The 17,479-nt window shown below is 36.5% G+C and overlaps 1 protein-coding gene across 3 annotated transcripts in view; it reads right to left on the reverse strand.

The window, feature by feature from the left end:
• The window catches only part of LOC120605063 (uncharacterized), a 144,714-nt gene that overhangs the window by 16,674 nt on the left and 110,561 nt on the right, over window positions 1-17,479 (reverse strand). For all 3 annotated transcript variants that reach the window (XM_039866011.1, XM_039866012.1, XM_039866010.1), the window contains one exon: window positions 2,622-2,723. In XM_039866011.1, coding sequence (XP_039721945.1) covers window positions 2,622-2,723 — 102 coding nt within the window. The remainder of the gene's footprint in view (window positions 1-2,621; window positions 2,724-17,479) is intronic.

The following is a 17,479-nucleotide window of genomic DNA, read 5'->3' on the forward strand; positions in this document are numbered from 1 at the left end:
AAAGTATACAGAAAAAAATGGAAAAGTCAAAGGGTATTTCCCCTATTCTCTTCCCTACTCTCACTCCCCTCCCCAAAGGCTGCTGCTGTTATCATTTGGGTTTGTAGTCTCTCAAAAGTTATCTCCACATTCACAAATATATACATACATGAAGAAGTATGCCATTTTGTTTTGTGATACTGCATTTTACTTTTGTCGCATAACAACGTTTTGGGCATTTCATGTCAGTGTGTATAACGTTTCGAATTCTTTTTAACTGCTACAGAGCAATCCACTGACACTAGGTAAGGGGCTAGAATTGGTTTAAAGAAGAAGGAAACGTATTAAGGGATATCAGCCAGTTCGCAGAATTCGTGGGAGGGCAGGAGAATGAGAGACTGAAGCCACACAACAGAAATGCCCAGCAACACCATATGAGTGAGTATTTGGGGGTCAGGCGTTCTGTAGTGAAGACCCCACTGTCGCCCCTTCCCAGTCCCAGTAGTGCTCAGGGCTGGACTTTCAGAGCTCCTCCAATGTCACGCCAAAGGGTCCAGGTGCCTCTACCACACTGTTTCTAGAAAATTGCACCCCGCCCCTCCCCGTTGCAACCTCCTCTTCTGTCACCATCATGGTCATCTTTCCATCCTCAGAGTAATCTAGCAATAGAGTGATCTTTAAGAGAAGTTCAAATCTTGGGTTGCCGAAACAAGCCATGATGTAGTGGTATATGTTAGCAATAACCAATTAACCATTAAATAGAAAAATAGATCACATACGCAATAGCAAAAAAAAAAACCCTGTGAAATGTGAGGAACAAACCATGAAAAATTAGAATCCTGGCTTCTGGTATTCAGGTCTCATATGGAGGCAAAGAAAATATAGCCAGTGACTGCAGAGTTCATCCTTTTTTGTTATTGTGCCAGGAAAGATGACATGTAATTCCACTTTGGCACCTCTCATAGGCACTAAAATTTATTGACAGAATCATAATTAAAATGACAGGTGTGTGCTTGAATTAATTAAGTACTCACTTTTATGGAAGATATAATACAACATAGAGCTCATTTTACTCTCTAACTACTCATGCTGGGTATCTCTCTACTAACCTTCACCCCATTTAAACACAGAGAGATTGAGAGTGGAGGGGAGGCTGGTATACGGCTCTTCCAATGTGATAACATGAATAAAATCTCAGCTATAAGAAGCATTTTTCATGACTTCCTGTTATATTTACAATGATCATATTTTCTGAACCCCAACTCAAATGCATGTTTTGAGTAAAAAATTTTGAGGCATTTTCTCTTGGTTTCACTGGTACTCCTGTCTTAGAGCTCTGAATTCAGTAATTGGGTTATGATTATTTGTATTAAATATATTTTTCTGTGATCTCCATGCCTTTGCATCATGTTCACTTAAAAAACATCTGTTCCAAATGGGTGTGGACCTTGGGCAAGTCATTTGGAATCCCCTAGTCTCTCAGAGACTAAGAAAATTACACATACCTGGCAAAAATGAGAGAGTTAAGAGAGGTAACATATAATAACATTTTGGGGGAGAGTGAGCTAAGCTGTCTAAATGAAATGATTTCTCTTTAGGCTGAGCTCGTAGAGGTCTGGAGAACTGTTTGGTTGCTCTTGTACCAGGTTGTCTCTCCCATTGCCTAGCCCAGTGCCTGGCGCAGAGAAAACTGAATAACAGCAGCCACGGCAGCAGCAGCAGCAGACATTATCAAATACTTACTTGTGTACGTGGCACCGGGCTGGGTGTACTCAGTATCTCACTTTAAACCTCAAAAATTCTTTTGCGTAGATATTATAATCTGCATTTTATAGATAAGAAAATGATTTATTTGTTAAATTAAAATTCTAAATGCAAAGAAGATCTCTCTCTCTGAACTTGTCCCAGCACAGTCTCTTTATCTACTGGTACGAAAAAAATTGCACAATTAGAAATCGCTTTGTTTGACATGAAGCTTTGTTGCTTCTTAAGAAGAAAATGCTTTCGGAGGAATGGCATTGCGCCTCCTCAGAGCAAACTCATTTATCAGATCTTCTGGGAGCCACGTTGGATAAAAAGGACAGAGACAGTAAGAGGAATTTTCGGGGTTGGTGGATAAAGAAATGGATTTTTCTCAGAGCTCCTTAATCAAAAAATCAAACCCACAAGCAGAAGCAAGATAGGAGAGCAGGAAAGGGGACTGGAAAATAGGCTGGGCTAGGCAGAGGCCAGATGTCGAGATACCTATGGAATAGACAAGAAGCCGAAGGCACAAGGACAGACACACACAGACAGCCACAATGCAAGCCAATAAACACACTGCACACACACAATTGCACAGTCATCTCTGAGGTACAAGCCCAGCAAAGCTATAGACCAGAGGCCTCATTGCCTCAACTAATTAGGGACCTAGACCCTCATTTCTTGCTTGCAGAAATGTATTTTCCTCTCTTCCCATTCCTACTACCCTCCCATCACCCATCACATAGCCAGTCTCAAAAAAGTTTGAGATCCCACATATTTACTCTGCACTAGGCTGCCCGCAGGTCACTGATCTACCTAATAAGAGAAGCACAGTTGAAACAAGTTCCTGCATGAACAGCAGAGAGGAGCAGGCTCACCTTGCTCAACACATTACTTACTAGGCCAGTTGAATGGGAAGGGTGTATCTCCGCTCCAAGCTTCCCGTGTATAAGGCCTCCATGTCCTATGAAGTTCCCACATTCCATCCAACAGCCCCACTGAAAGAAGGGAACATTCATCATACACTTTAGACTGAGAAGAAGGTCTGAAAGAAGGGAACATTCATCATACACTTTAGACTGAGAAGACTACATCATGGGTATGAATTTTTTTTTAATAAAATCTAGAATTTTCTCATGAAGAATACAATCATATTGTTTTGTTAAATGTATTAATTTATAATGTATATTATTCATTTATTAAATTTAAGTAATTACAATATATAAGACGATTTAAAATCTAGTTTTGGCATCGAAAAAATTTTTTTCATACAAAAGCCTCTCTGCGAAGCCCAGCACATACTTTAGCTAACATTACAGTCTGCTTTCAAATGAGGAAAGCAAGAAAATTATCCATTTGTTTGTTTACTATTCTTATCACTTAATTTTTAACATCTCTTCTTTTTTCAAGTTCTATTATTATTTTCTTTTCCCACCTACAGCTGTCCTAGGCCATTTTCACATCTCACCTAGTCCAGCTGTGTTCTCAGTTGTTAACTAGAATATATGCATTTAACTAACTTTTTAATACTCTCCCAAATCTTTTTGAGGTTTGGAGTTTCTCAGGAGTCTTTGGGCTTTCGCTCCATAAAGTTCTGGAGTTTTAATTCTCTCTCTCCCTCCCTCTTTCCCACAGCCCCGATGGCCTTCCTGGAGTCTAGAGCCTAAGCATAGGGGAGAAAGTTATTTAGCTTTGATTTTACTCCATGCTTTGCCAGTTGAATCATCTCACCATGCTCAAAAGCTGAAGTTCTAGCCAATATTTAGAAACTATTACATCACTCTTCTAGGAGGAGCAATTTGAATGAGTTAATTAGCAACAGCTGTTGCTAAACTGTGAGTGCAAATACCCTCTCTGGAAAGCAGTCCAGTGTCTCTAGAGGAGGGAGAAAGGTGGGGCTGTGGGAAAGGAGTGACTGGGAGACAGGAGTTAGAATCTCAGGCTGTCTTATGGAGTGAGGGCTTAGGGTGAGAGAGCCCCTCTGCAAGATTTTTTATCTTAGAAAGATTTGTAGGAGAATTAAAAAGCGAAATACCTCCTTTCTAATTAGCTGCTGAGGACATAGCTGGTCTAGGTGAGATAAATAAAAATTACCTAGGGCAGCCTTCAGTGGGAGAAGGTAAATAATTACAGATCTTGAAAGAAGAGATGTTAAAAGTTAAATAAGAACAGTAAACAAACACATGATAGTTCTCCTTGCTTTCCTAATTATAAAGTGGACAGTGATATTATCCAAAGTATTTGAGGCTTCTTAGAGAGGGTCTTTGAATGAAAAAGTGAAATAATGCCAAAACAGGATTTCAAAAAGCATAGTGTATCATAATTGTCTACATTTAACGAATACAAATCTGAACAAGATGACTACCTACACAAAAGAAGATTAAAGAGGGAACAGTCTCACGATGATACCCCAAAATGTCCAGGATCCAATTAAAATCACCTGTCGTACAAAGAATCAGAAAAATCTCAACTTGAATTAGAAATGATAATCAACAAATGCCAACAAGGAGATAACACAGACTTTGAGATATCTGACAGGATTTTAAAACATCCATCAGAAAAATACTCTAACAAGCAATTGTTAACATACCTAAAACAAATTTTTAAAAACTAAGAAATAGAAGATACAAGGAAGACTAAAATGGAAACTTTAGAACTGAAAAACAAAAATACAATAACTGGGGTGTGTGTATGCGTGTGTGTATAAATAAAACCAATAGAGCAAGTCTATTTACTGGAGACATGAAGAATTCATGAATACATTAATATTAAGAGGTAATGAGGAAATAGGTGTACGATTTAAAAAATTACAAAGGAATAGGTGTACAATTTAAAAAATTACAAAGGAATGCTTTGGCTAGTACAAGACTTAGATAAAATAAATTAGTTCCTACGAAAATACAAATTACCAACATTTTCTCTTAAAAAGAGATAGAAATTAGACCAATAACCTCAGAAAAAAAATGACAGTTATTTCAGATCTAAGAAAAAATTTCAGATGTCAAGAAAAAATTGACAATCAGCTTCAGAATGTTTCACAGGTGAATTGTTTTTTACCTTCAAGAAACAGATGCCACTTTAATCACCACATTATTATTACTATTCCAGAACATAGGAATGCTACAAATACTTCCAAACCATTTTTTATTGTGGCAAAATATACATAACATAAAATTTACCATTTTAATTGTACAGTTCAATGGCATTAAGTACATTCACGTTGTACAACCATCACCACCATCCATCTCCAGAAGTTGTTCATCTTCCCAAACTGAAACTCTGTACCTATTAAACAATAACTTCTCATTCTCCCCTCCTCCTAGCCCTTGGTGAGCAATATTCTACTTTCTGTCTCTATGAATTTGACTACTCTAGGTATTTCATATAAGTGAAATCACACAGTATTTGTCATTATGTCTGGCTATGTCACTTAGCGTAATGTCTTTGAGGTTCATCCATATTGTAGCATGTGTCAGAATTTTATTTCTTCTTAAGGCAGAATAATATTTCATTTTAGGTACATACCACTTTTTATTTATCCATTCATCTATCAATGGGCATTTGGGTTGTTGTCACCTTGTAACTACTGTGAATAATGCTGCTATGAACATCGATGTACAAATATCTGTTTGAGTGCCTACTTTCAATTCTTTTGACTACATGTCCTCCAAATTAGTTTTAATATATTTTAAAGCCAACTTCATGCAAAATACCTGAAGAATTTCTATTAAAGCTGGAGCTACAGAAGGACGGCCATAATCAAACTTATAAATCATCATTGTTCTGGAAGTCTCAGTCAAGGCATTTGAAGCAAATAAATAAATAAATAAATAAATAAATAAATAAATAAATAAATAAAAGAAAAAAAGAATTTGCTAAAATTGTTCATAAGTATGATGTTTATCTGGATAACTGAAACCCCAAAATTTATTCAATCAAAATTACAGGAAAAAGTTAGATTTGCAGTATATGCAAATGACAAAGAAAATGTAATGAAAAAAGAAAACTGTAGTCAATAATAATGAAAATATTGGGAAAAAAATTTGAAGCATACTTAAGAAGATAATAATTTATATGATAACGGGTAGAATTCCTGATTGCGTGATTATATAATACCCATTTCAGGATCTCTGCTGACTAGGTGGTGACTTGTGCTTTCACAGCACTGCTAAGCTATTCTCTACCAATGCAAAACCTTATGGCACTATAATTATTTACAGGTCTGTCTGCTACAATAGTCTGAGAACTCCATGGCTGGTGATGGAGTCCTGTTAGTATTTGAATCCCCTAAATCCAAGAATCTCAAACTAATTGAAGGGCCAGATTTGCTTAACAAATGTGTCTTTTCTTTCCAGCCCATTTTTTTGAAGTTTAAGTTTTAATTTCTTCGGCATGGTATGCACTCTGCATTTTAGCATAGGGTCCGCCACTCTCTATTGGTTTATAGCCAGCCTGATTCATCCATATATGTTATCAGCCTTATCTCTCTGGGAATTTTATTTTTTTACCATTGCATGAGTCTAGTGCATTCTTTTATATTTACTATGTAGTAAGTTTTCAATAAATGTTATATAAATGAGTGAATTGACAATGATTTTCAAGTAGAATGTCTCATAAACTAATTCTGCTATTCAAATATGAAATTAGACTTGGAGTTCTGGAAGAATTGTTTCCAGATCAGTTTTTTTGTTTGTTCGTTTGTTTGTTTTGCATTACTAAATAAATAAATAATTTTTACTTTTTTGGTGAACTTTTCCAAGTCTCTTTTGTGGCAATTTTATTTTTATTTATACTAAATAAAATATAACACATAGTCCTGTTCCCCTCTGTTTTTTAGTAACTCCTTTATCTCATTACGCTTATCATGTTATTTAATATGAACAACTTTAACATGATCAAAGTCTCATACAAATCTTCACTAGTATATCTGTTATATGGTTTCCCTTTGGTCAAGATCTAACCGATACAAAAAATTGATTGTGAGATTGCCAAGCTCAAGAAGATGTAGCAATTTGTCTTTTTTGGAGACTTTTCCAGACTCCAGTGGGCGAAGAAAAGCAACTCCTCTTCTGAGTTCCCAGAGCAATCTGCACCTATCTCTATACAACTTATACTATACTACTCCAATTTTTTTCTATGTCAATCTTCCCCTTAATGATCTTTTTTTATCTTCTAGTATCTAGCATAGTGCTTAACACCTAACTCACATGCAACATCTATTCCATAAACAAATGAATTAATAAAATGGATGAATAAAAAGAATCTTTAAAGTATGAGAAAAATGTGACATTGTTTTATCCACTTTATGGCCTGGTCATGTAGCATATCTGCAAGGGCTGAGATTGTCTATATCTTTGTTACAGGGGAAAATTTGTCAAACCGAAAAGTTAATGGTATCATAAAGTCTTTTAACAAACATGAGATTTTAAAAGGTTGATAGATTTGAGGTCTGTTTGGATTAACAGCAGCTTCTCAACTATTGTTTCAGAAATACGTTACTGCCACACAAGTGTATTGAGGCAAATATCTTCATTAAACTGAATCCTGTGGAATTCATCATAGTGAGAACAGCTTCAGATGTTTGTTCTCTGTGTTATTACTGAGAAAAATTACTGTTAGTTTTGACAGGACCCACTCAGCAAGGCTAGGAACACATACTAGCAAATAGGTTTGCTATTCTTATTTGTTGGAGGGAACAATATATGGTAGTTTTACAAATGATGTGGATGTTGGGTTTCAAAGTCAGCGAGAAAGGGAAAATCAAGCAGTATCGAAATTGTTCTTGAATCTCTTAAACCATCTGTGATTTGGGGTAAATAATCTTCCACCATTTATATATGTATACATATATACTATGCATAGTAACAAACATACTGGTATTTTAGGAAATAATGATGTTTCCCTTTCCTACTTTAGAGCTGATTGAGAGAGACAAAAAGTCACTTAGATGGAGATCAATTATTACCTTATCATTAAACAAATATTTGAAAACAGGGTGTGTGATTACAGTGGACTTCCTAATACACTCCCCTTAATTAGACACTGTATACACCTAGTCCCAAGCAGGATAAACAACTATAGATTTCCCCAGAGGGTAAGTCCCTAAATACAAGGCAGAGAAAATTCGTGCATGCCTGTTGTGGTCAAGCTGGATGTACATAAAGAGAGATGCCAGAATGTGTGAAGCACGCTCAGTCCCTGCAAATAAAATTCGCCAATCACATAATCAACATTCCTTCTAAGGGAAGAAATAAGTAAGCAATGAGAAGAGAGGCCGGGAGTATTACTCTAGCTGATATTCTGTACATGGGAAAATTAGGCCAGGAGAGAGTTGGTTAGCCCCTTAACAGTACAATTTGTAATTTCATAGATGGATTCTTTCTAAGAATTAAATAGTCAAGTGTTTGATGTTTGTACCACTTCAGGAAACTAATTAATATTTTAACTTGCTGATTCTACTCATTTATAGTCATCATTGTTATTATCTACAGACAATTTCATCAGTCCTCTAACTTGTCCTTAGTTAATATTTCTCTTGGCATTCAATTAATACTTTAAAAATGTCTTACTCAAACATATAATACAAAAACATTTCTCGGGCCAACTGAAAGCTCAGTGCAAGGAATGTAAAAAGACATACAGTAATACACATCCTTAGGAAAAGATAAAGCTAGAAGACAGCAGAAGAATGTCTTAAAATTTCTGACTGAAATTATTGGTATTGGGGTATAATAAGATATTTTCGGACAGCAAAGATTCAGTACTTATCTTCCATGAATCATTTTTCAGGAGGCCGATTACAGAATGTGCTCCAGCAAGAAGAGGAAATAAACTAGGAAATTTAAAAAAACATGGTATCCAGGACACAGGAATCCCAACTGGAAATGGATAAAGTCCATGATGTTAGCTGTGCAGCAGGCCTAGAAAGCAGGTAGTCTAGACTGGAGCAGAAAGAGGGAGAAGCTAGGGGGGAGAGAAGAATGGAACATTTTCTGGCATGTACAAGCATTTGGAAAATTATATATTCAAATATGTAACAGGTGTTTGAATGTGCAGAAAAATTAAGATCCAAAGAAACTAAGCAAATGAATTTATAAAACAGAAAAATTAAAAGTTGTACAAAACTAATATACTACTTGATTCAGAAGCAAATTATATTTATATTGGCATAATGAGAGTAACACTAAATATTGATTAAATTAAAAGTTATAATTATACTGTGAGGATAGGAGGAGGAGATCTGGGGAGAAAAAGGCAGAGAGGTTAATCTTCATCAACCCTGGTAAGAAGTTAGGAGATGATGTCTAATACCAACAAATCCAAAATGGCAGTAAACACATCACATTTAGAAGTATGAAGGTAGATATCAAGCTGGAAGACTTTGTTGTGATTATTTTGAAAATAAAGCAGTTGGAAAAATAAATAGCAAAGGGCAATGCTATGCAGGACAAACAAAATATATTAACAGATCCGTTTAACCTGAAGTCTACCTTTTGTGACTACCCTCTTGAAACCTTCACCTAGGGCTTCCACCCAGACCTTGGGTGCTATACCAGGTGAGGGAGCAGGTGATAAGAAGAACTGAGCAGTCACGGCTCCAGGCTCTATCTCCACATCAACTAGAGCAACAATCTTTATCTTGTTTACCTTTTGGGCTGCTGTGTAAGATCATATTTGAAAAGTCTTATACCATCTTCACAAATAAATGTTTGGAAATTATTGGCTCAGAAATGTGGCACTGGAGAAAGTTTCTGAAGGAAATATACAAGCCCATAAACCACCCAGCTTTGATTGCTACAAATGGGGTATATCTTTAGATCGGCTGGGGAGACCAGTGAGAAGAAAACACTTTCAGCTGCAGACGATGCCCCTGGCAGTTACGCAGTAATGGTCACAGGAACTGGGGCTCTGGTGAAATAATATAGTGGCCTTCAGGGTTATTGCCTCCTAACAGATTTGGAACTCTGGCTTTAGCAACATGTGAAAGCAAAAGCCTCAGGCCCCGGAATGCACATTTTAAAAACTGAGAAAGAATACACGAAAAGAGACCAAGCATCCGCTGCATCCAAGTGAAAAAACTCATCAATATAAGGGAAGCTATGGGAAAAAGAATGATCTTTGGAATCCTAAATCCAAGGGCACCGGGAAATATTTATATTCATGGCATAAATAAAAAATTTTAATGTAATCAAAAGTATAAATAGAGGTTAAACCAGAAATGAATTCAAAGCATATTTAAAACGTAAATAAGAAAATTGAACATTTTCTCAAGTAGTCCCAGTTTCACATAATTTACTCTTTTTTAGCCAAGGTGGTTTATGAAAAGTGCCATAACATGATTTGATTTTTATGCTTTTATAGGACTTTTCATATAAATAAATTCACAATGAAGGCAGAAAAGGGAAGTCCAACAAGGCTTGGATTCAGGGGCTCATTACATCAGAATTGATGCTGGCACTTCCTTAAGCATGCAGTTTATTAGAGCACAAATTTGGATTTCAGTCCTGCAAGATCACATTGCACTGTCCTGGAGAGCAACAGGCAAAGGAGGAACTGCAAACCTGCTTCTCTTCCTGCTTCTATAAGTTCCTCTAAATTAAGGCTGTTCCAGGTATAGTGTGTGGTATCATGTCATTCATCCATTCAGCAAACATTATCAAACTCTCCACTTTTCTTCATAGCTTTGTACTTCAGGAACAAAAAGAAGAGGAAAAAAAAGAAAGAGAAAGGTAGTGTTGTTTCCTAACCACACATCCAGTATTCTGTATTATAATGACTTGTTTTGTAAGAGTTTGAGAAACTCTGGCCTAGAAAGTCCAGAAGAAGATGGAAACTCAAAGCATTAAGGCATTTTTCAGTACCAGCAATGAGTTCTTACGGTAGGGATGGCAAGTGTAAATTTCCCTTTGTACCCATCGTACTTCAAAGCCATGGCAGATGTCAAGGCACTCTTTTTTGCTGATTCACTCCAAGAAGATTTTTTGCACAGTATTCCAGAGAACCACTGCAATTTGTTGGAGTTAGCATTGAATACTCTCATGTGTGCCTTTTGTGATAAAGAATGCATTGATTATGATAGTCAAAGAAGATGGATCCTGGGCATTCAGCACTGGCTGGAGGGTCAGTGCAACACATCTGGAATTTTTATTTTATAAACAACAACAACAATTTTGAAATTCTATTCACTTCCCTAATAAATTCATAAACTAATAGGATCTGACAGCCTTCTTGCTTCTATTTCATTGCTACCAGTTACATATTAGCCATCTTGTCTCATTTACTGATGGTATTTAAAGCTGAATATGATCTGAACCATAGTTTTGTAATCCATCACGAAACTAGGCTAGTATGAGATTGCTGACAAAAAAGAGATACTATGGTATAGTACAATATTGTAAATTCTAGAGTCAAACAGATGTGAATTTGTATCAAATTACCATCTCTCTGACCTTAAAGAAGTTTCATAATATTCCCAAACATCAATTTCTCTTCCACAGAATGGAGACAAGAATACTAAAAACCTTGCAGGTAATTTTTATCTGCCATGAAAACGTAATATTATATGTAAAGTATCTAGTACAGAAGCTAGAACAGAATTAGTGCCCAATTAATAACTATTACTATAACTATGTAAATAACATGCACTCAACTTACTATAGACCCCATGCAATTTTCCTATGCCAGGTAGTGACTTCTCCACTCATCATTATTAGCAAGAAAAAAAAAATATACAAGCAGCTGCTTCCATGTGGATTTTTGATAATGTGAGTCACTGTTAAAAATCTTGGCTGCCCTGGTCAAAACTCTGATAGCTTTACAAGCTGTTCCAGAAATAGGTCACAGTATTTTTTTTCCCCCTTTTAGTGGGAAAATAAAAAGATGAAGCTTTTATGTGTGAATGCTACATTGGTTAGCCTCCATGTTTTTTACAAACTTATGATATTCTAGGAGCATATAATGAGGTTGATTGTAGCCACGACTACATTTCTGTGTACAAGAGGGATTGTCCCTAGCTAACAATCTCAGTTCCAAAAAAAAGGAAGGAGGTTATCATCATGTTTTCCCCAAAGCCAAAAAAAACTAAAGCCACAGAGAAGACATCACCACTACTGGAGAGGTTCTCCTTAGTCGGGAAAAGAAAAACAAAAGCAGGAGATGGGGGTAGGTAAAGAATATCCTAGCTTCTCTCTTTTGCTCACATTCCAGTCTCTTACCAGTCTGTTCTATTGACCAAACATAGCGGAGGCACCTGACAAGATAGCATGACATGACCTGTAGGAGTCCTATATAATGTAGGAGTCTCTATAATACCAGTAATACCAGGGCCAGGGGACAGAAAGTGATCTGAGGACCAACAGGAGAACAACTGATAGACAGCCTTCTTTCAGTTTTTTGGAAAGGCCAGGTTCTTTCCAATGGCAAGATATTTACCTATTCTGTGAACAGGCCTCTGACTATAATTCTTTTCACACCACTAGTCACCTAGCTGCTTCTTTCTCATTCTTCAGGTCCCAACTTAAAATATCATTTCCTCAGAGAAATCTTCACTAATTATCAATCTAGAGTAGGTAACCCCTATTATTTTTTTTAAACCCTATCTTCCTATTAACCTTATAATTATACACATAGTTGTGTGATTATCTCTTTAACGTCTACTTATCCAGGGGCAAGACATATTTGTTTTGAGTCCTACTACTTGGTCAGAATCTAGCACAGTGCTTAGTTTGTAGTCAGCATTCAGTAAAAAGGTAGCCGTAATTTGTACCATTATTTTTAACAATAATTGAATAATCAGATGGAGATGTCAGTCCTTTCTGGAATCTATGTTAATTTCTTTCTGATGCCACTTTCAATTTTTTTTTGTTCCTAATATTTAACGCAAGTTGTATGTTCCAGTTCCATGAATACTTTTTAAACATTGTCTAGAATATCAAATTAGTACATCTTGATGCTTCTAAAGCTATTAAAGAAAAATCGATACATTTCTTAAACTGTCAAAACAAAAACTATGTTGGCAAACTAGGAATAAACAAATTCTTTTCATCAAATGATCTGTAATTGAAAAGAGAAGAATGTGTAAAGGAGAACAATTTATCATGTGCAAAATCTGTTTATGTTTTACACATTCTGGTTGAGATCTTTTGATTTTTGTTTTTAAAAACTACTGAATGATATGTTTTCCTTGACACTTCCCAAGATATCTTCATTATTTTTTTCTACAATCAATTCATTTTTTCCTCAATAAAATTCAGCTTTCTTTTCTTTCTTAATATTTTATTCTATTTGCTACACATGGAGTACAGTAATGCCCCATCTTTTGTAGATAAAAAAGATATGGATTCCACACGAGGAAGGGCTGTTTTGTCTTTAGAGACTTTGTCTCTCAGACAAAGATGCCCAGGCTGTCTCAATCCCAGGCTTCCTCAACCCCATCTGCCACAATCTCTCCATGTTATCATATGGAGAAAACAAAACAAAACAAAACAAAACAAAACAAAACAAAACAAACAAACAAACAATACCCCTGTAAGCTCAGGAAGGGAAGAGTTAGGAAAGTCAACAGACTGATTCTTTAGCCAGGGGGAGGAGCGGGGACTATCTTGGGCAACCAGCAAATATTGAGCTGAAGAGTCCACATTCAGGTTCATTTTTGCCATCACTCTGAGATTTACCCTTCAAATACTTATGGAACACCTACTGTGTGTTAGACACTAAACTAGGGCTAGAGATTAAATCATGAATAAGCTATGGTTCCTGCTCTCAAGGAGCACACTGTATAGTATAGGAAGTCAGGAAATTAACATATTTATAATTCATTATGTCAAGTCCTCTAAGAAAAGTAAATACAAAGCCCTATGGGCAAATGTTCCTAACCCGATCTTCAGGGGGTTAGGAACATTGTGAAAGCGGGGATGCTACAGCAAAAGCTTAATGGAGAAAGTGGTGCTTGAGTCGAAAGATGAGTAGGAGTTGCCTGGATGGAGAGTAGAAGAATGTCCAGAAAAAAAAACAAAAGCAACAGCATGTGCAGAAGTTCATACCAGTGTGTTATGAAAGAATTATTAGTAATTTAGGGCCAGATCTAGGAAAGGGAAGGAAGTGGGAGATAAACTAAAGAGGTAAGTACAGGAAAAGGTGTTGACAGGTTTTACATCAGGCGAGAATCCATTCTTTATGATCAGGTCTTTCTGAACTAACTCAAGTTAAAAGGAATTGATGATATACATGGAAAGTAGTCAGACTTCTGGAGTTAGACAATTTGGATTTGAAACTTGGTCGAGTGACTAGTTTGTGACCTTGGGCAAAATTACTTAGCCTCTCTAAGCTTCAGTTGCTTCATCAATAAAATAAACATAATATCTGCTCTAAAGGATTGTCATTAGGATTAAATAGCATAATATGTATAGTGTCCAGGACACTGCATGATATAATGTTAAACCTCTACTATTGCAGAATAAACTGCTATAATCAAGAATATCTATGCAAAATCTTGAGTTACAAATTTAAGTGAACACAAACTAGTAATGGTTTGTCTCCAGTAACTAGAGAAATATTTGTCCTGCCTAAACCTGTTTGTAACCTTTTGTTTGGGCTCTTTGTTTCTGTGCTTTTAATGATAATGTATATATTTCACAAGTTGGTGCTGTTTCACTGGCTAATAAACGAGTTCTTTGGAAGTGAACTATTATGTCCTCAGACTCAGACTCATTTCATTCCCTTCATGCCACAGAATTTTTTGAGCTAAAAGTGGCTATAAAATTCATCTATGGAAGTTGGGAACAGAGACCCACGTTGGAATAGAAATATGGGCTAACAGCAAACAAACAATAGTCATCAGTCGGGAAATGGCTAAATAAATTTGTTTCTGTATGCTACGAAATATACTATGCAACAGCTGAAAGGAATAAGCTAACTCTCTGTATACTAGCATAGCTAGGTATCCAAGACCTATAGTTAACAATACAATGTTAAAATGGTATAAAGCTGCATAACAATATTTGCAGAATGATATCATCATTTTTTGTAGAAAAATATACATATACATAATTGAACAATATTACATGCTTTCTAAGGTTATACACATAGTGTATAAATGCATAGAAAAACTCTGGAAGGATACACTAAAATGATGAGTGATTATATATGGTGACATGAGAAGGTTTGTTGGGGCGCGGAGGGACAGTAGTCCTAGGAGACATTAGCCTTTTCAGAAACATTTTAATTTTTTTTTTTTACAAGTACTACTCTTATTGTTTGTATAATTCAAAGTTTGTCTTAAAAAAAAGAACCAAAGAAAGAACAAGGGCTTGAGGTTGGATGAAACTTGCTCGAATCCTGACTCAGCAGCTTGCTAACTCTGACTTTTAGAAAGACCTGACCCCTCCTTCTCCATTTCTTCATCAGTGAAATGAGGATACCAACACTTGTCTTCTTGTTGTAAAGATTAAAAAAAAACTTCTTGTACATTATCAGTACTCCCTTGTGTTAGTTGTTTCTTACCCCTATCCTGATTCCAATGGCTTTTTCTTTCTTTTTAAAACAAAATTAAAAAAAAAAAATTAGAAAACCAAATACAAAGTGATTAAGTCACATTTTCAAGGTCACACAGTTGGTTAATGTGAGAGCAAGGGCTATCACCCAGGTGTCCTGTATCACAGGAAATGAGCATTTCACTCTAGAGGAGTTAGTTGGGTTACTATGTGTAATGTGGCTGTTTCTATGAAATTTTCAGATTCCACCAGGCAGGTTTGCTTGCAGTTTTATAACGTAGAGCATCATATTCAGGCTTTGGCAGCTGTTGGACAAACCGAACCAAGGAAGGCCAGGCAGGGAGCCTTGGGTAGACCTGCAAGGTTATAGCTGACACGACTTTGTTCTTTTGATTTTACTAGTTATCAAGGAAGTCTAGCAAGGACCAAGCAGACGTCGGAGAACATTGGTACCAGGCAAGTAGTCAGTTAACAGGAAAGGCAATAGGGGCAAAAATGGACACCTAAATTTATTTTTGGCCACCTTCTTCTGAACCTTCTTCTTATGTTTGGGTAATGTTTCTAATTTGTGAGGCAGAGATTGCCACCCATCACGGTAGTTGAAAATGACAAAATACTTTCCCAGTTGCCCTTGCAATGAGGGTTTGGTCAGGTGACTTAGGCTCTAGCAGTCAGAAGTACCTTCCTTGTCAGGGTCCAATTTCCTTAGAGCTACCGGGATTGCTTCCAAGCGTATGGAGAGTTACCCACCAAGAGTTCTTATCACTAATTTTAACTAAATCCAGGAATTTTAACTTTAACTGAAACTTATTTTAACTGTTACGGACTCCAGCTGGGCTTGTGACTGCTAGTATCTTGTTTAGTCCAAAAAAAAAGGGGGATTGTGTTTTCTAAAGCCATTGCATAGGAGCAAGACGATCTATCAGACTCTAGGTCAGGGAGCTCTGCAATGGCATCCTATGCAGTTCAGGGGTCTTAACCCAGATGATCTAATTCGGATGAAACCGCACCATAGTTGCTGCACTTCCCACTCCAGGAAAGAGAATGTATTTCTTAGGGACTTCTACAAACTGACTGGAACCCCTTGGTTAACATTCTTGAAAGAATTAATGACTAAATGGATATTTTATATTCCTCTTCTGTACTTTTGGCCCTTTTTGTGCTTTGTAACTGCTGTTTGTCTAAGGTGCTTGAAGACTCTGCTTTCTGGACTAGGGCATAAGAATTTACTTCATTGTCTACATGGGACTCCAAGCTAGGCTTCCCCATTTTAGTCATCAAATGGCATCCCAACCACTTGTAACATTTTAGAACTGAGTTGCTTCTTGCAATCCTGCAGAAAAAGAGGACATATATGTCTCAGATACCTTTGAAGCAATGCTTTGGATCCTCTTAGCTTCACTCATCTCTTGTTTCAACACCAGCAATTCTTCATGGGCTCCTGTTGACACTGACTCACCTCAAGCTGTACCACATGCCTCTCACCTCTCATCCCAGGGAGCTATTAATGTCAAAATACAAAATGCCACATGATTCTGCTTGTGACCTACGTATGTGAAACCCTGAAGCACCAGGAGTTAATACCTCATGAGGAAAACTTTTGACAAAAGGGAACAAGCAAGTAGATAAATTCTTCCCCCTTTCTCTATGTGGACTGTTTTGAGATGTAGTTTATGTGACTTCGTGGAGGATGATCCTGTGAATTTTGAACAATCATTCTCATTTAGCAGCCAACTTGATAACGGAGTCTTATATTGGCTTCCCCTTTTCTGCTATACCCTCTTTGTCCCTCACAACTGAAAATGCATTTCTTAATCCAATAGAAATACTATAATATCCTTGCCTCAGGCTCTGCTTGCTGGTAACCTAGTCTAAGACAACACCACAGAATTCATAGAAAAAATTATGCCAATTTCACCATGATTGGTAACTTTTTCTCATTTGGAAATCTTTTATGGCTTCTCACTCTGTTCTATCCTAAATGGTGATTTTGGGAAAGTTACTTAATCTCTCTGAGGCTCATATTCTTCAAGGCAAAATGGAGATAATAATAATGCCCATCTCATAAAGAGTTTAGTATATCATTTAGTATAGTGCTTGGCATGTAGTGAATGCTCAATAAATGTCAGTTATTATTATTATTATAAAAATTAGTCTTATTTGCAACATGATGGAGCTCTAGGAGAAATGGAAAGAGGAAAGAAGATTCATTTACAGATACTTTAAGGAGGTTGGAGAAGGTTCACCTACGAGGAGCACATGTAATA

This window comes from Pteropus medius, unplaced genomic scaffold (assembly GCF_902729225.1).
Source record: "Pteropus medius unplaced genomic scaffold, Ma_sr-lr_union100, whole genome shotgun sequence".
Lineage (NCBI taxonomy): Eukaryota > Metazoa > Chordata > Mammalia > Chiroptera > Pteropodidae > Pteropus > Pteropus medius.